Below are 22,925 nucleotides of genomic sequence, written 5' to 3'. Positions count from 1 at the left end.
GAAAGAAAAACGTTGATTGACAAACACAGCAAAACAAGAGGAGGTCAACAGGAAGGATTTGGGAATCCATGAGATGATGGAGTTTATCATGGACAAATCCAAAACTGAGAAACAAGGAAGCTGGTGGACGGAACGGAGAACAAGCAACCGGAAAAAAAAGGAAGGGGTTCGAGGTCCACGCTCTTCCATGGAGGCATCGGGCCCACAAGGGATCAAGTTGGAGGAGGACCCTCTGGTGCCCCGTACAGCTCGGCCAGCGTTCGGAAGAGGGGCCCCCATTCTTCCAGATACTCGTACCCGCCGGCGTCGCTGTCCCCAGCGCAGGAAGAGCCGGGGGAACTGAGAGACCCGGCGGAGGAGCCCTGGCCTTCGTAGCCGTACACCTGGATGGAGTCATACGGAGGCACGGAAGGATCGGCGTCCACCTCGCTCAAGCGGGCTGTGAGAAAACTGGCCACGTCGTGGGGCTGCGGTGGCATCCGGGTGGACAGGGACGGTGGGAAGTGTGGACGGGGCAGGACGTCCCGCCGGAGGAGGCGCCGTTGCTGCGAGGGTGGAGGGGCAGCGTCCGGGTTCTGCAGGGCAGCCATGTCGAAGGCCTCTGTGTCTTCTTCTCCTCCGCCCTCATCGTCGTAAGTGATGATGTTCTCACGGACGTCTTCCTCCTCAAAGGGCAGCAATGCAGCCTGTTTCTGCCTCCGGAGGGCGACAAAGAGCAGCACCAGGGCTAGAGGCGATCGGGAAGTTGGTGCATTGGTGAAGTCAGATGGACCAATGGGAGGAGAAGGTGAGATGTTAATCACAACAAGCCATTGCAAACACCCCCACCTATGGCTGAACTACCCATAATACAGGAAGCTAAACCATTTGTTTAGCGGCCGCGCAAAGTTGCCACGACACCAAAAAAAAAAGTGACTTCTGACTGGTTTTCGCGCAACCGTTGTCATGTGATCAGTAATAGCAATAGCGCTTAGACTTCTATACCGCCTCACAGTGCTTTTACAGCTCTCTCCAAGCGGTTTACAGAGTCGACCTCTTATCGACCCCAACAATCTGGGTCCTCATTTTACCAACCTCAGAAGGCTGGAAGGAAGGCCGAGTCAACCTTGAGCCGGTCAGGATCGAACTGCCGAACTGCTGGCAGCTGGCAGTCGGCAGAAGTAGCCTGCAATACTGTGTTCTAACCAGTGGTGGGATTCAGCCGGTTCTATCCGGTTCGGGTGAACCGGTAGTGGCAATTGCAGGAGGCTCTGCCCACTCGCCCGGACATAATACGCGAGTACTGCGCATACGTGGAAGGCTTTACGCATGTGCAGAGAAGGCATGCACATTTGCGAACGGTAGGGAAGGTAAGTGAATCTCCCCTCTGGTTCTAACCACTGCGCCACCACGGCTGTTGTCAATTGGCATGTATTTATGACAATTGCACTGTCCTGGGGGTCACCTGATCAGCTTTTGTAACCTTCCCAGATGGCTTCTGACCAGCAAAATCAACAGGGGGAAGCCAGATTCATTTAACAATCTCATGATTCAATTAACAACCGTGGCAAAAAAAAGTTTGTAAACAGAGGACACAACTGTCGTGCCTAGCGGTTGATGTTTCGAGCCTCATTGCGATCGTAAGTTGAGGGCCGCCTGTGCTATCCTCCTTTCTCTGTCCACCCATGCCATCCGAATGCCAGCTCGAAGTCTCACCAAGTAGGGTGCCAACGCAGGCGAGGATGGCCAGCAAAGCCCCAGTGCTGAGGCCAGCAGGAGATCCAAGGGCCTCAGGACCACAGGTCTGCATGGCCCCGTCTCGCCGACACCGGCAGATGCTGACTGTCAGAGTTGGGGAGCCCGTGCGAGTGGGGGAACCGCCGTCCACTAGTTCCAGCGGCACAAGCAGAAATCCACCTTGGGGAGGCAGACGGGTGGCCCGGAGTAACAAGGACGCCGAATTGTCTGGAGATGAGAAGATTCGAAGGAGACGATTGAATTGAGGTCCATTATATTTTTGAAATGTTTCCTTGTAGGCAGTAATAACCCAAGCCTTACATCAAGGGTGTCAAACTCAAGGCCCGGGGGCTGGATCCGGCCCATGCGGTGCTTAGATCTGTCCCATGGGGCTGCCCTGGAAACAGCATAGGACCGGCCCGCGGTGCCTCTTAGACTTCTATGGAAGTTCACAGTGCTTTACAGCCCTATAAGTGGTTTACGGAGTCAGCCTCTTGCCCCCCAATAATCTGGGTCCTCATTTTACCAACCTCGGAAGGATGCAAGGAAGGCTGAGTAAACCTTGAGCTGGCAAAAACAGAGCTTGGGAGTACTGTGCGCAGCCGTCGCACCAAAAACGAAGCTCGCGAACCTGTTTTCACTGGCAGAGGGCTCGGGCCACCACAGGCCCTCCCGACATGAGTGACGTTGAGCTGGCCACGCCCATCCTGGCCATACCCACCCCATCCCTCCAAAGTCAAACACAACCCTGATGTGGCCCTCAATGAAATCTAGTTTGACATCCCTGTCTTAGATTGTAGGTACGTACAGCCATCTTCAAGGGGACAATATAATGTTGATTAATACTATATTTTCGTATAGATTTCTGAATTACTAGATCAGTGTTCCTCAACCTTGGAAACTTTAAGAGATCTGGACTTTGACTCCCAGAATCCCCCAGCCAGCATTGCCGGCTGGGGGATTCTGGGAGCCGAAATCTGTACCTCTTAAAGTTGTTAAAACTGAGAAGCACTGCTATACGTTCTGTACACAGCTCGTGACATATTCTTGAAAATGTCTACTCTCCTTTTATCAACAGTGCAAGTTCCTAGTCCATAAGGAACGTTCTGAAATCTGTTCTACATTTTAGGAGAGGCATGCGTGTTTTACCCTTGTTATCCCGCACGGTGACGTTTGGTTCTCTGACCATGGACGGGGAACGGATGATGATACGGCTCGTGTTACCATCCTCGTCTCGGTCGACCGCTCGGATCAACTGCACCAGCTGGCCAAGAAAAAAAAAAAAGGCAAAAATTATTTTCAGGCAGCGCTTTCTTTTCCCATCCCACCCTGCCCCATCAGTGTCCTAGGGACCCCTTACTTACGTGGCCCGGGATGGCGTTATCACAGGCAAAAGGTTCGTAGCTCTGTTCCAGCTGGGGTGGGTTATCGTTGACATCCAGGATTTGAACGGCCACGTGTATCTGGGAACCTTGTGTGGGACTGTCTGAGGGTAAGAGGCGGGGGTAAGGAGCAACGTGGAACCACGTGACGGGATGTGCAGGGCGATCCAGTCGAAAAACGGGGAAGGCAGGAAGGTAACACCAAGAACATCCCAACGAGTAAGTCGACCGTTAAGGATATGGGACAAATGATTCAGCCATGCGAGAAAGCCGTACAGGTCATTCATGGGGGAGCCAGTGCAATCCGTAGTCCCAAATCCAGCGGGAGGGGGTTGGATCCCATTCATAACCCCGCACACACACACACCCCGAAAGAGTCCACCGTCGTACCACCGGCAGAACCAGACAGGCAAGAATCACGTCATGAGGTTGAAAGACGTGGGCAGACGTGCAGAGTGAAGGAGACGGAAGCGAGCAACGGTGCACGATGAAGCACATTTGCGCATGGGTGGGCGAACATAAATGTCCAATGTGGCCAACAAGTGAAATCACAGGCCGCCGATATATAAAACCATCCAGCCGACATTAGGCAATCAATCAATCAGTCAGTCACGGGGGAAAAACACACAGAAAGCGCAGCCCCACTCCACAATGTCGGAGCGCAAAAAATGCACCGTTGCGCACGTTCGACACGCAAAACGAAAACAGAGAGCAGAAACCATTCCGAAAGATCACCAAACAGACACGGGGATGCAGAAAGGAAGAAGGAAAAGAAAGGGAGAAGAAAATTAATACACAATTGCCATTGCTTTTTCTCCTCGACGTCCTCGACGTATGACTACATTTAGAGCCAAAATTTTGATTGCTAAGCAAGACGGTTCTTCAAGTGACCTTTTTCTTTTGGCCATGACGGTTAACCAAATCACTGCCGTTGTTAAGTGAATCGTGTGGTCGTTAAGTGAATCCACTTCCCCCCCCATTGACTTTATTTGTTGGAAGACAGTTGGGAAGGGGACCGCCTGACCCCGGGACGCTGCAACTGACTTTCCAGTTGCCAACCACCTGAATTTCGATCAGATAGTGGGGAATGCTGCAACAGTCATAAGTCTGAGGACTGGTCATACGTCACTTTTTTCAGTGCTTTTGCGATTTTGAGCAGTCACTAAACAAATGGTTGTAAGTCGAGAACTACAGGCAATCCTCGACTTGTGACCACACTGGAGGCCAAAATTTATTTGTTCGTTTGCTAACATTTATTTATTTGTTCATTCGTTAAGTGAGGTTTTCCCCCATTTTATGAGTTTTCTTGCTACGTTTGTTAAGTGAATCGCTGCAGTTGTTAAGTGAGTCACACGGTTGTTAAGTGAATCTGGCTCCCCCGTTGACTTTGTTTGTCGCAGAAGGTCGCAGAAAGGAAATCACGTGACCCCCCGGGACACCGCGGCTCTCATAAATATGAAACACGCATCGGAATGTAAATTACGTGACCCTGGGGATGCTGCAGTGGTCGTTAAGTGTGAAAAATGGTGCCCAGTCACTTTTGTAACGTCAAACAAATGATCTGAATGACCTGTTGTAAGTATGCTTTATATCAGGGGTGTCAAACTGGATTTCTTCAAGGGCCGGATCAGCATTGTAATTGTCCTCGGTGGGCCGGCCAAGTGTGGGGGTGGGGATGGATGGCAGGCGGGACAGACGCCTCCTGCAGCACTCTGGCAGCCAAAACGGGGCAGGGGGGAGCCGTGTGCGGCCCTTGTCGTGTCCCACTCCTCCGCTGACGGCCGGGTCAGGGAAATCCGAATCAGGCTTGCCTCTGCAGCTCTGCCCAAAGTCCTAGCAAAGTCCTCAGAGCAGGCAGGAGACCAGTAAGTGACTTCAGCAAGATAAGTTCGACTTTGCCTGACTCAGAGACTGCCAGAAAGCAGATCCTTTATATAGGCCATGGGGTGTGGCTCCATGACTCAGCACTCATTAAGGCCTGCCCCTCCCTTCCCTCTGTTGCCTCCGCCTATCCAATCTTCTGATGCGAGGGTCACACCAATCAGCTGTTGGTAATAAACCCTCCTCAGGCTCACATGCTGTGGAGGAGGGGGAGGGGTCTAGCTGCTCTGTTTGCCTGGGCATGGAGTCAGGGCTGGGGCAGGGAGATTCTCCTTCTTCTGCAGTTTGTGTGGGCATGGAGCCAGGACTGGGACCGGGAGGCATACATTCCTCAGTGTTCGGGAGCAGGTAAGAAGGCCCCGGCTGCTCTGAGGGCGGGCAAGACACAACACCCCTGTTTTGGCTGGCAGAGTGCTGCAGAAGGCCGTCTAGGCTGAAAACAGGGCACGGGGGATGCTGTGCGCTCTCTCTGCGCCCCATTTTTCTCTAGCAGAGGCACCGCAGGCCGGTCCCTTGTTGTTGTATCTGCACCCCCCGGAGCTGGGCCTCCTGCCAGAAAGTGACTTGGAGCCAGGCCTCCTGCCAGAAAGTGACTTGGAAAGTGAGGGGGAAGGGCCATCAGGAGTTACCTCGGGAGCACCGGCTTCCCTGGCTCAGCTCCAGGAACCGGAGGCAGGCCAGGTGGAACAGATAACGAGGCCTCCGTCCCCTGACTCTTCTCCCCCCCAGGCCAGGCCTTCAGACCCAGCTGATGGCAATCAGGCTTGGTTGGACCCTAGGTTTCGTAGGCAGGAGAGGAGGGAACAACAGAAGCAGGGGTGGGGCAGGCCTAGGAAGTGCTGAGTCATGGAGCCACACCTCACAGGATATAAAGGCAGCGAGAGCTGCTGTGCCTCTTCGTAGCAGGCAAATCAACTGATTAACTAAAAGCTGAAGATTGTTCCTGGGTGACTCATAGGCATCGAGGGAGATAACAGAGACACTTGGCAGACGCTCGCTATTTTGCTGCCAGAGCTGATAGTGCCGGCTAATTAAGCCATCACTCGGATGGAGGCGAAGGAGGACAGAACACTTGTTACTTTCAGGCCTGCCCCATGGACCAGATCCAAGCACCCCATGGGCCAGATTTGGCCCACAGGCCTTGAGTTTGACACCCTGGCTTTATATGTTTCATTGCAAACATAGAATTTTCATATCTGTACTGTCCCGATGAATCAAAATACTACAAAATACTACATGTTTGCAATGCAAAGCTTCCATCCCCTTGGAGCCTCCTGGACTACGACCCGCCATTTCAACTTGGCTCTTACCAAGTTCCGTTGCCAGTACAGTCATATTGTGCCAGGCCAAAACCTCTCGGTCGAGTGGCACCGAGGTCAGAATCGCACCATCCTGCGGGTTGATGCTGAAATAGCGCTCGGGGTCCGTATGCTGCAGGATGGAGTATCTGGAAGATGGAGGGTGGGCACCTGGGGTATCAGGTTGTCACGGCAACGAAGTATAAATGGAGTAACTGAAACTTCACACACACACAAAGACAACAAACACCGGTTTCCCACCCTGCAGTAGCAGTGTTCTCCCCAGCCATTACCGGATGACACTGCTGGGCGTATCCAGGTCGACCGCCGTGACTTTGCCCACCAGGGTCCCCGGTGGGCCATTCTCATAAACGGCCAGATGGTACTCGGGACGGGAGAAGACCGGAGGTTCGTCAGCATCTTCTACCGTCACGCGGACGGTGGCCACGTCCTTGAAGGGGCCCTTCCGGATGTACTGAGGGTCGATCTGCGTGTTGGTGGCCTCAACTCGGAAGGTATAAGAGTGACGGGACTCGAAATCCAGAGGCTACCATGCCCATCCAAGCAGAGAAGAACAACAATGAGAGAGAAAAAAAACATGATTGGAAGCAAGCAAAGGCAAGCGGTTCAAACGAGTTCGTGAAGGACGTGCAAACGGCCAAGAATGGTTGGTGAGGTATCTAATATCCCGTGTCGTCCGAAGAAAACGAGGGCCAGTTTGGTCTAGTGGTTAAAGCACAAAGCTTTAAAGCAGGAGACGATGAGTTCTAGTTATTGTGACCTAGGCTTCCTGAGTCATTAAAACACACAAGTAGTCCCAAAAACCTCTTTTATTGCAACAGCTGTGAATTATGTTCATTCACAGCTGAGTCCCAATTAGTTGCAAAAAGTCCTTCCGGATAATCTCCAACCTTCATCTCCCTTGACATGCTGCCAAAGACCTACTTGGCAAAGCCACACAGAGTCCAGAATCAAACAGAGATGCCGACTGGGAACAGAATTAACAACGTTGCTTTCCTGCAAAGGGCCCACGTACTTTTGCTCCTCTTTTAAGCCTTAAGCCAATCATTTCCAGGCCTTACTCCCGAGTCGTCCCTTTTGTTTTAACTGTTCTTGCCTTCTGGCAGCTCTGCACATGCGCACACTAGGAACAGGCTCCTCCTGTTCCTCTGCCTCTCTGATGTCCGACTGGAAGCTCCGGAGTCCGCGCATGGCTCCCAGATGGCCCTAGCCCCGTCTCTGCCTCTGATGCAGGGCCCTCGTCCGAGCCTTCCCCAGACTCCAGGACTGGCCCATGTTCCTCCCCAGCCTCCTCACTGTCTGACTCCGTTGCCAGCTTCGCAGGATGCTGGCAGACCACAACAGTAGTCCTGTTTTAGGCATGAAAGCCAGCTGGGGGACTTGTGCCTCTCACTTTTTCTCATCCCAACCCACCTCACAGGGTTGTGGGGAAAAGAGCAGGAGGAGGATCTGGTGGCCATTTTTGCTGCCTTGAGTTATGTATAAAAATACAAGTAGTTCTATGCCAACAGTTGAGGAAGGAAGGAAGGAAGGAAGGAAAAAGAAAAAGAAAGGGAAAAAGAGAGAGAGAGAGAGAAAGACGGAAGGAAGGAAAGAAAAAGGAAAGAAAGAAAGAAAGAAAGAAAGAAAGACAGGAGGAAGGAAGAAAGGAAGGAAGGAAAAAGAAAAAGAAAGGGAAGAAGAGAGAGAGAGAGAGAGAAAGACGGAAGGAAGGAAGGAAGGAAAGAAAAAGGAAAGAAGGAAAGAAGGAAAGAAGGAAAGAAAGAAAGAAAGAAAGAAAGAAAGAAAGAAAGAAAAGGAAGAAGGAAGAAGGAAGGAAGGAAGGAAGGAAGGAAGAAGGAAGGAAGGAAGAAAAGAAAGGGAAGAAGAGAGAGAGAGAGAAAGACGGAAGGAAGGAAGGAAAGAAAGAAGGAAAGAAGGAAAGAAAGAAAGAAAGAAAGAAAGACAGGAGGAAGGAAGGAAGGAAAAAGAAAAAGGGAAGAAGAGAGAGAGAGAGAGAGAGAGAAAGACGGAAGGAAGGAAGGAAGGAAAGAAAAAGGAAAGAAGGAAAGAAGGAAAGAAGGAAAGAAAGAAAGAAAGAAAGAAAGACGGACAGGAGGAAGGAAGGAAGGAAGGAAAGAAAGAAAGAAAGAGGGAAAGAAGGAAGGAAAGAAAGAAAGAAAAAGAAAAAAGGAAAGAAGGAACAGAGGAAGGACAGGAAGGAAAGATGGATAGGAAGAAGGAAGAAAAGAATGAGAAAGAAAACAAAAGAAAGAAAGAGAAAGGAGGAAGGAAGGACAGAAGAGAGGGAGGGAAGGAAGGAAGGAAGGACAGGAGGAAGGAAGGGAAGAAGGAAGGAAGAAAGAAAGATGATAGATCGATCGATCGATCGATCGATCGATCGATCGATAGATAGATAGATAGATAGATAGATAGATAGATGGAGGCTTCCACATCAAAGCTCCAAGAAGGAAGAGAGACACGAGAAGTCCATACTTCTGGGGCGCTTCCCCCACCTTTTTCAAAGTAATGATCCCATCCTGTCCCAACATGTCCGTGTGAATGGCAAAGGCCTCGGCTCCATCTCCTCCGTCCAGGATGCTGTAGGCAAGCAGGGCGTTTTCCCCTTCATCAGGATCGTGCGCGCGCAGTCTCCCCACCGCGGACCCAGGAGGCGCCGTTTCCACCACGGAAAATTGGTAGGAACCTAGAGAGAAACGGAGTGGAAAGATAAGCGGGTTTCTACATCCTTCGGAACTTACGTTGTGACCTAGACTCACTTAGGCATAAAAGACACACTTAGTCGTACACAAACCTGTTTTATTGTAACAACTGGGAATTACTTCATTCCCAGCTTAGTCCAAATTAATTCCAAAACGAAGTCCTTCAGAAAAAGTCCTTCGGCCGTATCACGAACCTTTATCTCCTTTGGCACCCTGCCAAAGGCTTTTCCTGGCAAAGCCCCACGAAGTTCAGAAACAAGAGATGCCGACTAGAAACAGATCTGGCAATGTTGCTTTCCTACAAAGAGCCCAAGAGCCGTTGCTGCTCTTTTAAGCCTTATGAGAGGGGCCAATCATCTCCTGGCTTTACTCCCGAGTTGTCCTTTTTGCTTCAGCTGCTCTTGCCTTCTGGCAGCTCTGCGCATGCGTGCACTAGGAACAGGCTCATCCTGTTCCTCTATCTCTCTGCTGTCTGCCTCTGGAGGCTCCGGAGTCCACGCATTGCCCCCAGATAGCCTAGGTCTCATCTCTGCCTCCGACACAGAGCCCTCGTCTGGGCCTTCCCCGACTTCAGGACTGGCCCGTTGTTCTCCCCAGCTTCCTCACTGTCCGACTCCCCTGCCAGCTCCGCAGGCTGCTGGTGGACCACAACAACTTGGCATCCTCTAGGTGCGTTGGACCACAAGTCCCATCCTACCGTACTCAGCCATCTTGTCAGCCATAAACCAGACAGGAAACAAGAACAGATGAGCTAATTCTACATTATTGCAAGGCTAATTAACAGAATCTTTCAGAAGTCTGAAAATACAAGTCTCGCACTGTCTGTTTTAGAGCCTGAGGATCTAAGGAAGGTTTATTCTGAGCCATTTTCCCTTTTCCCCGTTAAGCAGTTCTGGGCTTTGCTTGCTCTTATCTGACATATTCCCTAGGTAGAATTTTTTTGCCCTGTTGCCATTGTTCACATACCATTTACACCAGTGGTTCTCAACCTTTATAGTGCTGCGACCCCTTTAATACAATTCCCCACGATGTGGCGACCCCAACCGTAAAATTATTTTCGTTTTTGACTTTATCGCGCCTGAAGCTGTATTGGCTAGCGATCTGAACTGCTTGCGATTGCCTTGAGGACGGAGGCATTAAAGCGGAGACTCTTCCCCTATTAAGTTTATGGCGCCTGAAGCCAGATTAGGCTAGCGATTGGGAGCGATTGCAGCTGGCTTGAGAGGGAGACATCAGAGCAAAGATTTCTCTTTTTTTTTAATTCATCGCGCCTGGAGCCGAATTCGGCTAGCGATTTGAAGAGCCTGCAGCTGGTTTGTGGAGTCAACCATTGGAGCGCGATTCTTTGACTCGCAAGTATACTTCCCATATTTCCGATGGTCTTAGGCGACCCCTGGCAAATCGTCATTCGACCCCCAACGGGGTCCCGACCCACAGGTTGAGAACCGCTGCTTTACACCATAGGTGGTATTCAGTCGGTTCGTACCGATTCGGACAAACCAGTTGCGGAGATCGCAGGTGGGGCTCGCCCTGGTTCTATGCTGGCCTGTTTAGGCACGGCTTTGAGGCTGGGCTCATGTGTGGAAGACGCGCGCATGAGCAAAACACACATGCGGAAGGCTGGGTTCATTTGTGGAAGGTACACGCGCGCGCGCAAAGCATGTGTGCATGTGCGTGGCAAACTGATAGCAACAAAATGTGAAACCCACCACTGATTTACACATTGCTCCGCTGACAGAATGGGACAACACACTGCGGAACAATGGGACAATCCAACAATTCATTTTACAGGTGGTCCTTGACTTAACAACAATTCATTTAGTGACCGTTTGAAGTTACAACAGCACTGAAAAAAAGTGACCTAGGACCGTTTTTCACACTTACGGCCATTACAGCCTCTCCATCACGTGATCAAAATTCAGAGGCTTGGCCACCGACTCATATTTACGACGGTCGCAGTGTTCCGCAGTTATGTCCTCATCTTTTGCGACCTCCTGATCAGCAAAGTCAATGCGGGGGGAGCCAGATTCACTTAACATCCGTGTTACTAATCTAACATTTGCGGTGATTCACTTAACAACTGTGTCGAGAAAGGTTGTAGAATGGGCCAAAATTCACTTAGGAAATGTCTCGCTTATCAACAAAAATGTTGGGCTCTATTGCGGGCGTATATCGAGAACTACTTGTAATTATTTAAAATATTTTTTAAAAAATTTTTTGCCGTTCATATTTCATGTCGTCCCTTCTTTTACATCCTTTCTTTAGGGATTCTGTTTCAACATTTCTGTTCTGCCACCCCCCTCGCCTCTGCTGAGACACACTTTAACAAGCTCTACGATTGGAGCGACTTCAAATCCATATTCTTCCTTCGCTATTATCTGCCCTGCTACAAGGCTGGAAAATTTCCAGGGCATTGTTTGCTGGACATAATTATTCCAGATGTTTGGGCTACTTCCTCTGATCGTTCGTCCCTACCTCTCTGGCCAATCAATTTCACACGTCCGTGAAGATGAACCTGTCAGGTAGCTGTTAAAAATTGACGGATGGCTGGCTGGCTGAAAATATTTATAGGTTTCCCCCTCCTCTCTCCTCCCCCCCCACCCCCCGCTTTCCAGATCATCTGTTGATGGGTTGCAAAACGTTAGGAACAATCCCGCGATGTAAATATCTATCAGAGGCAGCCGGGTAACCCCGAGAGGCACGTTTGAGGGACAGAAGAGACAGGTGGACATCGTGTCCCAGATACAAGTACGAAAAAAGCCGGGCGTTGAAAGGCAGACGAATGTCATGCTTGATATTCCTTGACATCCCAAGGAAAGGACGTTTCCCCAACAAGCCAGAATCTTTTGGCTTCCATGCTCAGCGCATCGCTTGAGTTATGATGCACCCATGGGGTCCTCCAGTCCTTGTACACAAAGAGATACCGGGAGGTCCTTTCATTCAAGTCCTTGAGCTTAAGGAGATACTTTCATATCATGGGCCGGGTGGGAGGTCTCCAACCTATTAAGAACCTTGGATGTCATTCAGTGGTGGGATTCAGCCGGTTCAGCCCGGTTCAGGCGAACCGGTAGTGATAACTGTGGGAGGCTCCGCTCACCTGCCTGGATGTAATGCGTGAGTACTGCACAAGCCTGGAAGGCCATGAACATGCGCAGAGGAGGCAAGTGTGAGCGAAGCGAGCGCAAGCGTGTGCCCGCTCACGTTTGTGAACCAGTAGGGAAGGTAATTGAATCCCACCTCTGATGCCGTTGCTTAAACCAGCATGTTCAACCTTAGCAACTTTTAAGATGGGTGGACTTGGATGGCTTGGTAGCTGGGGGAATTCTGGGAGTTGCAGTCCACCCATCTTAAAAGTTGCTGAGGTTTCAGAAACGTCGGCTGAAACTTTGAAACCTTGAGAAACGTTGGCTTAAACCTTGAAATCTTGATAAATCTTGGCTTAAAATTTGAAACCTTGAGAAATCTTGGCTTAAAACTTGAAACCTTGAAAAACGTTGGCTTAAACCTTGAAACCTTGATAATTCTTGGCTTAAAACTTGAAACCTTGATAAATGTTGGCTTAAACCTTTAAACCTGGAGAAACATTGGCTTAAACCTTGAAACCTTGAGAAATGTTGGCTTAAACTTGAAACCTTGATAAATGTTGGCTTAAACCTTGAAATCTTGATAATTCTTGGCTTAAAACTTGAAATCTTGATAAATCTTGGTTTAAACCTTGAAACCTTGAGAAATGTTGGCTTAAACCTTTAAACCTGGAGAAACATTGGCTTAAACCTTGAAACCTTGAGAAATGTTGGCTTAAACCTTGAAGTCCAGAAGGCATGGACCGTTAGGACAATTCATTCAGAGGCGGTGGTATGCGGTCATAGAATCGTAGGGCTGGAAGGGACCTTGGAGGTCTTGTAGCCCAACCCTCTGTCCCAAGTCTCTGAAGGATGTCTAGATCATAGCCTTAGGGTCATATCTTGCATCAGTTACAGGTTTTGAGACATTACGGGAGTAGAACAGATTGGAAGACGTGAGGTGTTTCATGACCCAAACCGAGTTAACATCATCCGTGCTCTCTCGTCGGCACTGATGATGTTCCCTAGTTGGGTCATGAAACGTCTGCAAGAAAACCACCAAACCCAGAGAGCACCAAGGACTCCACAATCCTCTTCTTCTCCCTCCCCTCTCCCCTTCCTGCCCCATTCCACAAATCCTGCTCCCTTCTAGCACAGATGATGTTACCTAGTTTGGTAATGAAACGTCTGCAAGAAAACCATCAAGCTCAGAGAGCACCAAGGATCCCATCATCGCCTCCTCCTCCTCCTCCTCCTCCTCCTCCTCCTCCTCCTCCTCCTCCTCCTCCTCCTCCTCCTCCTCCTCCTCCTCCTCCTCCTCCTCCTCCTCCCTGCAAACCCCACTCCCTTCTAGCACTGATGATGTTCCTAGTTGGGTCATGAAACGACTGCGAGAAAACCACCCAGCTCAGAGAGCATCAAGGACCCCACAGCCCTCTTCTTCTTCTTCTTCTTCTTCTTCTTCTTCTTCTTCTTCTTCTTCTTCTTCTTCTTCTTCTTCTTCTTCTTCTTCTTCTTCTTCTTCTTCTTCTTCTTCTTCTTCTTCTTCTTCTCCTCCTCCTCCTCTTCCTCCTCCTCCTCCTCCTCTTCTTCTTCTTCTTCTTCTTCTTCTTCTCCTCCTCCTTCTCCTCCTTCTCTTCCTCCACCTCCTCCTCCTCCTCCTCTTCCTCCTCCTCCTCTTCCTCCACAAACCCCATTCCCTTCTACCACTAATGATGTTCCCTAGTTGGGTCATGAAATGTCTGCGAGAAAACCGCCAAGCTCAGAGACTACCAAGGAGCCATATGTCCTCCCCCTCCTCTTCCTTCTCCCCCTCTTCTTCCTCCTCCTCCTCCTCCTTCACAAACCCCACTCCCTTCTAACACTGAAGATGTTCCCTAGTTGGGTCACAAAATGTCTGCGAGAAAACCCCCAACCTCAGAGAGCACCAAGGACCCTGTAGTTCAACCCCGAGCTACAATTTTTCTCCTTTATTGGTACAAATGGGAAGTTACCGGAAGATGGGCCGTAGGTCATAGGTCAGCCTAGGCACAGCTTCCCAGGTCTTCTCTGGGCCACCAATGGTCATTAGGAACATACTAACGGAGGAAAGCTATGGCAAATCTAGACAGCGTACTAAAAAGCAGAGACATCACCCTGCCAACCAAAGTGCGTATAGTCAAGGCTATGGTTTTCCCAGTTGCAATGTATGGCTGTGAAGGTTGGACCATAAGAAAGGCTGAGCGCCAAAGAATTGAGGCCTTTGAACTCTGGTGCTGGAGAAGACTCCTGCAAGTCCCTTGGACTGCAAGGTGAACAAATAAGTCAGTCCTAGAGGAGATCAACCCTGACTGCTCTTTAGAAGGTCAGATCCTGAAGAGGAAACTGAAATACTTTGGCCACCTAATGAGATCGAAGGACTCACTGGAGAAGAGCCTAGTGCTGGGAAAGATTGAGGGCAAAATAAGAAGGGGACGACAGAGAATGAGGTGGCTGGATGGAGTCACTAAAGCAGTAGGCATGAATTTAAATGGACTCCAGAGGATGGTAGAGGACAGGAAGGCCTGGAGGAATGTTGTCCATGGGGTCGCGATGAGTCGGACACGGCTTCGCAACTAACAACAACAAACGGTGGGCTCCCAAATCACCCCCTATAGACATGGTTGTCTTCTTCTCATGTTCCGGTGGGCTGATGTTTCCACATCTCCACTTCTTTGGGTCTACAAATACGCACCAGGGGTCTGCTGCCGAAGGTTCGCAGAGGTTCAGGAGAACGTCTAGCGAAGATTTTGTGCAGTTCGGAGGTCCCCCAAATCCCACCCCTGGCTGGCCCCGCCCAGTCCTCCCCTCTCCTCCCAGGAGTTCCCACGCGGCTCCGTTTTGGATGCACGTAAATGCAGGGCGCACACAAAGGCTCGGGGAGGGTAAAAAATGGGCCTACCCAAAGTTCGGGAAGGCGCGTTTTCAGCCTCCAGAGCCTGGGAAGGCCGTTTTTGCCCTCCCAGAGGCTCGAGAAAAACCTCCGGAGCCCGGGGAGGGTAAAAACGCCTCCCCCATGGTGCACGAGGCTGACTAGGCCACACCCACCATGGCCACGCCCACCCCGCAACCAGGCAGAGAACCCTTTGCTAAAATTTTTGAAGCCCACTCCTGAATATGGCCATTCTTCCCAGCTCTGCCCTTGTTCTGCCTCATTGAAGCCCCACCCCTGAATGCGGCCATTCTTCCCAGCTCTGCCCTTGTTCTGCCTCGTTGAAGCCCCACCCCTGAATGCGGCCATTCTCCCCAGCTCTGCCCTTGTTCTGCCTTGTTGAATGCGGCCATTCTCCCCAGCTCTGCCCTTGTTCTGCCTTGTTGAAGCCCCACCCCTGAATACGGCCATTCTCCCCAGCTCTGCCCTTCTTCTCAGCAGCTCTTTCTCACTTACTCTGTGGGAAGCGGGGAGGGTTATCGTTGACGTCGCTAAGTGTGACCGTGACAGTCGTGCTTCCAGAAAGTCCACCAGTATGGCCGCCCATGTCCTTGGCCTGCACCACGACAAGGAATTCCTGCTGAGTTTCCCGGTCCATGTTGGGAGTGGCTGTCCGAATGACGCCTAAAATCACGGGGAGAAGGAAGCAAGAGGAGAATCAAGAGAAGGACAGCAGGAGAACTGGCGGATGGGTCGGGTAGGAAAAGCAGTTGGGTTTCGGAGTCCCATCCCATCCCATGATGGAGAAAGGGAAGAACCCCACATTGGCAGAGGAGACAACCCGAGACTCAGCGGAGTCAAAAGGTACGGGGAGAAATATGGGTGGTTAAACCAAAACTTTCACTGGGTCTCTAGGTTCAGGTGATGAGTAGGATGGATGGGAAGAATGGATGGGAAGATAGATGGAGGGATGGATGGAAAGATGGAGGGAGGGAGAGAGGGATGGGAAGGGTGGAAGAATGGATAGACGGAAAGATGGAGGGATGGAAGGGTGGAAGGATGGAGATGATAGATAGATAGATAGATAGATAGATAGATAGATAGATAGATAGATAGATAGATAGATAGATAGATAGATAGATAGATAGGTAGGTAGGTAGGTAGGTAGGTAGGTAGGTAGGTAGGTAGGTAGGTAGATAGGTAGGTAGATAGATAGATAGGAATGGATGGAGGGAGGGAGGGAGGGAGGGAGGGAGGGAGAGATAGAAAGAATGGATAGATGGAAGAATGGATGGATGGAAGGATGGACATGATAGATAGATAGATGATAGATAGAATGGATAGATGGAAAGATGGATGGGTGGGTGGAAGTATGGTTGAGAATAATGGATGTATGGATGGAAAGATGGATGGATGGAGGGGTAGAAGGATGGATGGGAAGGATGGAGAGAGGGAGGGATGGAAGGAGGGATGGATGGGAGGAATGGAAAGATGGATGGATGGAAGTGTGGAAGGATGGATGGATAGATAGATAGATAGATAGATAGATAGATAGGTAGGTAGGTAGGTAGGTAGGTAGGTAGGTAGGTAGGTAGGTAGGTAGGTAGGTAGATAGATAGATAGATAGATAGATAGATAGATAGATAGATAGATAGATAGATAGATAGATAGATAGATAGATAGATAGATAGGTAAATAGGTAAGTGTCAGGTTTCCAACTGAAGAAACCCATTCAAAAAAGATAGATAGAGATGGATGAATGGAAGGGTGGAAGGATGACTGGGAAGAATGGAGGGGTGCATAGATGGGAAGAATGGATGGATGGAAAGGATGGAAGGAAGGGTGGAAGGATGGATAGATGGGAAGAATGGATAGATGGATAGTTTAATAGATGGATCGCTGGATGGGAAGAATGGATGGATGGATGGATCGGTAGATGGGTGGGTGCGGATGGAAGGAAGGATGAAAGGACAGAGGGAAGGATGGATCAATAGATGGTGGGTGGACGCTGATGGAGTAAAATTAGCGGTAGATGGATGGATGTTGAGAGACGGAGCTTCTCTTTCGACTACATCAACGGTTCCAACAGAGAAGATACGAAGGCATCTACCCAGCAACACACAGGAGGCTCTACCAAGCATTTTTCCAAGATCAGGAGCTGTGTAACCAGAGCTAAGAAAGTGAAGAGCGTAAGACCATGGCTTTGAGGGCTGAGTGGTTTCTCTTCTAAAACATGTTGCTGGTTCTCTAACACTTGTACAGTTCAGAGCATCTGCTGTCCCCCACCAGGCCGTCCCCGCCAGCTACTTCCCCTGGACCACCTGCTTCTTCTCCCCTTACAATGGGGGTGGGGTGTGGGGGTTGACATTTGTAGCCCTGCGTTCCTCCCCAAAGCTATCGCCCCCTCCCCATCGTGTACCCGTCTGGGGGTCGACGGAGAAGAACGGCAAGCCCTCGAGTACCGTATAGACCAGCTTGGCGCTGTTCCCGTAGGTGGGGTCGTCAGCGTCGTGGGCCGTCACCTGGATCACGGACGTACCTGGGGGAAACGAAGTGGGAGAAGGAGAAAAGGGTTGTTGTGAAGAGCAGCAGGAAGGAGAGAATGCCCAGGATCGTTCAGTACTCGCTCACGAGCTACTATATAGTCGCAGCCAAAATCGTGGAAACCTTTTGGGAAAAGTGTATTTTTTTTTGAGGTTTTTTTTTTTTTTTTAATTTGAATTTATATCCCGCCCTTCTCCGAAGACTCAGGGCGGCTTACAATGTGTTAAGCAATAGTCTTCATCCATTTGTATATTATATACAAAGTCAACTTTTATTGCCCCCAACAATCTGGGTCCTCATATTACCTACCTTATAAAGGATGGAAGGCTGAGTCAACCTTGGGCCTGGTGGGACTTGAACTTGCAGTAATTGCAAGCAGCTGTGTTAATAACAGACAGACTTAGTCTGCTGAGCCACCAGAGGCCCTAGTTTGAAAGGCCCTAGAGGTTGAATGGCTAATGACACTATTTTTTGGGGGGGGGAGTTTCAAGCTAATCCTATTCCCCTTGGAATAGCCCAGACCTTCACCCGATTGAAAATCGATGGAGCCCACTAAAGAAACTTGTTAATCGGAAATGACCTAGCACTAAACCCCAGTTAATCGAAGCCATCCTTCCATCTTGGTTTCAACATTGTAACAGCGGCAGGACTCAAAGACTGGGTTCACTCCATGGGAAGATGTCATAAGACCGTCATTCAAGCGAAAGGTGACCCAACAAAGTATTCATTGACACGGCGATCATTTTTGTATCTCTCGTTTTTTTTCTACAATGATCGCTTTTTGGGTATCGCGTCGTTTTATACGTGTTTCGCTTTTCTTCTTTATACCGTAACTGCTATTCTATTAGCAAATCCTTTATCAAAGGCATCGCGTTACATTCTTGATTAAATTATCTTTCCATTGATATCAAATTTTATGGTACTACTCTCCCCCCCCCAAAAAAAGTGGGGTACTATGAGGTAGTTTTAGAAAATATACTTTTCCCAAAAGATTTCCACAAATTTGGCCACTACTGTACATACTGAAATAGATTAGTTTGCGGTTCAATCCAGAAAACCCAGCGGGTTTCCTTAGAAGGTTCTATGAGTTAGACCATGGAGTTATCAGGATGTAACAGAAAAGCAAAGTTGGAAGGGACCTTGGAGGTCTTCTAGCCTAGCCCCCTGTTCAAGCAGAAGGCCCTATAGTACCATTCCGGACCAAACGGCTGTCCAATCTCTTCTTCGAAATCTCCAGTGACGAAGCACCCACAACTTCTGGAGGCAAGTTGTTCCACTGATTAATAGTTCTCACTGTCAGCAATTTCCTCCTTATTTCTAGGTGGCTTCTCTCCTTAGTTTCCCTCCTTCTTGTCCTGCCTTCAGGTGCTTTGGGGAACAGGTGGACCCCTTCTTCTTTGTGGCACCTCCTCAAATTTTCAAATTTTCAAATAAGACGGCTATCATAGAATAGAATAGAATAGAATAGAATATTTTTATTTATAGACCGCCCTTCTCCCAAAGGACTCAGGGCGGTGTACAGCCACGAATAAAATACAGAAAAAAACAACAATACAAAACTAAAAACAACCCTTAAAAAACCTATTTAATATGGCTACTTATAGATAAAATATTACCCTCTGAAATTTACAAAAAATTTAAAACCCATAAATCAATTTGTTAATATAAAATTTTCCAGCAAGACGAAATAAGTAGGTTTTAAGTTCGCGGCGGAAGGTCCTAAGGTCAGGTATTTGTCGGAGTCCAGGGGGAAGCTCGTTCCATAGGGTAGGAGCCCCCACAGAGAAGGCCCTCCCCCTGGGGGCCGCCAGCCGACATTGCTTGGCTGACGGCACCCTGAGGAGCCCCTCTCTGTGAGAGCGCACGGGTCGTTGGGAGATAGACGTTGGCAGTAGACGGTCCCGTAGGTATCCTGGTACACCTTGAAGCGCACCCGGAAGACAACAGGCAGCCAGTTCAGTCTGCGCAGGATAGGTGTTACATGGGAGCTCCGAACTGCTCCCTCTATCACCCGCGCAGCTGCATTCTGGACTAACTGGAGTCTCCGGGTGCTCTTCAAGGGGAGCCCCATGTAGAGAGCATTGCAATAGTCCAGACGAGAGGTAACGAGAGCATGAGTGACCATGCATAGGGCATCCCGGTCCAGGAAGGGACGCAACTGGCGGATCAGGCGAACCTGATAAAAAGCTCTCCTGGAGACGGCTGTCAAATGGTCTTCGAAAGACAACCGCCCATCCAGGAGCATGCCCAAGTTGCACACCCTCTCCATCGGGGCCAATGACTCGCCCCCAACAGACAGCCGCGGCTGCAGCTGACTGTACCGGGGTGCCGGCATCCACAGCCACTCCGTCTTGGAGGGATTAAGCTTGAGCCTGTTCCTCCCCATCCAGTCATGTCAGCCCCTCAGTCCTTCTCTTTGTTAGACTAACTCAGGTGTCAGCAATCTGTGGCTCCAGAGCTGCATGTGGCTCTTTCGTCCCCCTGCTGTGGCTCCCTATCGGCTGAGCCCACCACTGGCTGGCCCTCCCCTTCCATCACTCCTCACCTGGCCTGAGAGAGAGGGAGGGAGGGAGGGAGGGAGAGATACATGTTTGCCACAGAAAACACTGGGAGCCACAAAACCTGGCTAGGCGTGGCTGGGATGTGCATCATGTGACTGGGTGGGAGTGAATAACGTCGAGTTGGCCACACCCACCCAGGTTTTGTGGCTCCCGGTGTTTTGTTTTGTTTTGCTGTGGGAAATGGGTCCAAATGGCTCTTTTGAGTGTTTTAAGGTTGCAGGCCCCTGGACTAACAGAAAAGCAGAGTTGGAAGGGACCTTGGAGGTCTTCTAGTCCAACCCAAAAAGGGCCATAATAGCTCAGGCTGTTAGAAGCCTGTTATTAGAACACAGCAGCCTGCAATTACTGCAGGTTCAAGCCCGGCCCGAGGTTGACTCAGCCTTCCATCCTTTATAAGGTAGGTAAAATGAGGACCCAGATTGTTGGGGGGGCAATAAGTTGACTTTGTAAATATACAAATAGAATGAGACTATTGCCTTACACACTGTAAGCCGCCCTGAGTCTTCGGAGAAGGGCGGGATATAAATGTAAAAACAACAACAACAACCCTCTGTTGAAGCATGAAAACCTGTGCAATTTCTCCTTATTTCTAGGTGGCTTCTCTCCTTGATTAGTTTTTATCCGTTGTCCTGCCTTCAGGTGTTTTGGAGACTAAATTGACCCCTCTCTTCTTTGGGGCAGCCCCTCAAATATTGGGGAATTGCTATAATGTCACCCCTAGGCCTTCTTTTCCTTAAACTAGACCAGGGGTCTGCAATTTTAAACACTCAAAAGAGCCATTTGGACCCATTTCTTACAAAAAAGAAAACGCGGGGAGCCACAAAACCTGGGTGGGCGTGGCCAACTCGACATCACTCACTCCCACCCAGTCACATGACACACACCCCAGCCACACCCACCCAGGTTTTGTGCTTCCCAGTGTTTTTTTTCTGTGGGAAACATTTATTTCTGTCTGTGTATGTCTCTCTCTCTCTGTCCTCTCTCTCTCTCTCTCTCTGTTTCTCTCACTCCCTCTCTCTTTTTCTTTTTCTCTCTCTCTTTCTCTCACTCTCTTTCTCTCACTCTCTTTCTCATTCTCTCTCTCTCTCTCTCTGTCTCTCTGCTCTCTCTTTCTCTCTCTCTCTCTTTCTCTCCCTGCCTCTCTCTCTGTCTCATTCTCTCTCTTTCTCTTTCTCTCACTGCCTTTTTGTCTCTCTCTCTGTGCTCTCTTTCTCTCTCTCCCTTTCTTTCTCTCTCTCTCTTTCTCTCACTGTCTCTCTCTCTCTCTCTCTCTCTGTCATTCTCTCTTTCTCTCACTGCCTCTCTTTCTCTCTCTGTCTCTCTGTGCTCTCTCTTTCTCTCTGTCTGTTTCGCTCTCCCTCTCTCTTTCTCTCACGGCCTCTTTCTCTCTCTCTCTGTCATTCTCTCTCTCTGCCTCTCTTTCTCTCTCTTTCTCTCTTTCTCTGTCTCTCTGTGCTCTCTCTCTCTCTGTTTCTCTCTCTCACTTTCTCTGTCTCATTCTCTCTCTCTCTCTCTTTCTCTAACTGCCTCTCTCTCTGTGTGTGTGCGCTCTCTCTCTCTCTCTCTGTGTCATTCTCTCTCTTTTTCTCTTTCTCTCACTGTCTCTCTCTCTTTCTCTGTCTCTCTGTGCTCTCTTTCTCTCTCTCTCGCTCTGTTTCTCTCTTTCTCTCTCTCTCTCTTTCTCTCTCTGTCTCTCTCTCTTTCTCTGTCTCTCTGTGCTCTCTCTCTCTCTCTCTCTCTCTTTCTCTCACTGTCTCTCTCTCTCTCTCTCCATGGTCTCCTGCCCAGCTTCATGTGTTGAGTGACTGGGAGGAAAGGGTGAGGGGCGGGGCCAGCCAATGGTGGGATCCCCCAACAAGGAGCCACAGAAGAGGGACGAAAGAGCCGCATGCGGATCTGGAGCCGCAGGTTGCCGACACCCGAACTAGACCTACCTATCCAATTCCTGCAACTATTTTTCATATGTTTTAGCCTCCAGTCCCCTAATCATCTTTGTTGCCCTTCTCTGCATGCTTTCCAGAGTCTCCACGTCCTTTTTAATATCTTGCGGTTAATTATCCTCACCGTTGGGAAGTTTCTCCTTAATTCCAGGTTGCTTCTATGCAGCAGCTTACAGCAGGGGTCTCCAACCTTGACAGCTTTAAGACTTGTGGACTTCAACTCCCAGAATTCCTCAGCCACCTTTGCTGGCTGAGGTATTCTGGGAATTGAAGTCCACAAGTCTTAAAGTTGCCAAGGTTGGAGACCCCAGGTTTACAGTATTCCATGATTCAGCAGACAACCACGGGTTCCTGTGAAAAATCCAGCCGCCCCGTCCTAAAACCGCAAAAGTAACGGTGGGGGAAGGAACCTCAGAGGTCATCTAATCTAACCCCCTTTCCAGGCAGGAACCCGCAACATCTCTTTTAGCAAATTCAACAGCCAACGTTTGGAATTTGGATGCCCTTGAGGAAAATAAATAAATAAATAGCACCAACCAAATAAAATATTTGACCCACTCTGGAAAAGCCCAAATTTTAAATTCCTCTTTTAAATCCGTTTGCTCCATTAGGTAACGGACAATTTATTTTCCCTTTTTCTTTCTTTCTTTTTTTTTTTTTGCAACATGCGGCCAGCCTGTGCTCTTATTATTTCTAGGGAGCGGTTGACTTCTTTAAAAATGTAACACCTGGTCTGCCCAGAGGCTTACAACAGAAAAACAGTTCCAAAAAAAATCTCCCATAGCAACATAGATCAAACCCTCCGGAAGCTAATCAAACGTGCAACAATCTCAATTTAAAAGACGCCTGAGAACGGTTAGATCTACAAACGGAAGGATGGGGAAGGAATTGAGGTCTTCCCCAACTCAATGCAAGTGTCCAGTTTGCC

General features: G+C 49.4%; 1 protein-coding gene across 1 annotated transcript in view; it reads right to left on the bottom strand.

Annotated features, from left to right (window-relative positions):
• Positions 1-212: 212 nt before the first annotated feature.
• The window catches only part of CDH24 (cadherin 24), a 33,258-nt gene continuing 10,545 nt past the window's right edge, over positions 213-22,925 (bottom strand). The window contains exons 3-11 of the mRNA XM_058183925.1: positions 17,372-17,491; positions 15,469-15,636; positions 8,794-8,984; positions 6,571-6,824; positions 6,290-6,426; positions 3,081-3,202; positions 2,866-2,980; positions 1,696-1,944; positions 213-727 (exon numbers count right to left, since the gene is read on the bottom strand). Of these exons, the coding sequence (XP_058039908.1) occupies positions 213-727; positions 1,696-1,944; positions 2,866-2,980; positions 3,081-3,202; positions 6,290-6,426; positions 6,571-6,824; positions 8,794-8,984; positions 15,469-15,636; positions 17,372-17,491 (1,871 nt within the window). The remainder of the gene's footprint in view (positions 728-1,695; positions 1,945-2,865; positions 2,981-3,080; positions 3,203-6,289; positions 6,427-6,570; positions 6,825-8,793; positions 8,985-15,468; positions 15,637-17,371; positions 17,492-22,925) is intronic.

This window comes from Ahaetulla prasina, chromosome 4 (genome assembly GCF_028640845.1).
Source record: "Ahaetulla prasina isolate Xishuangbanna chromosome 4, ASM2864084v1, whole genome shotgun sequence".
NCBI lineage: Eukaryota > Metazoa > Chordata > Lepidosauria > Squamata > Colubridae > Ahaetulla > Ahaetulla prasina.
The sequence above is the reverse complement of the archived record's forward strand: the minus strand, read 5'-3'. Positions and strand labels throughout refer to the sequence as shown.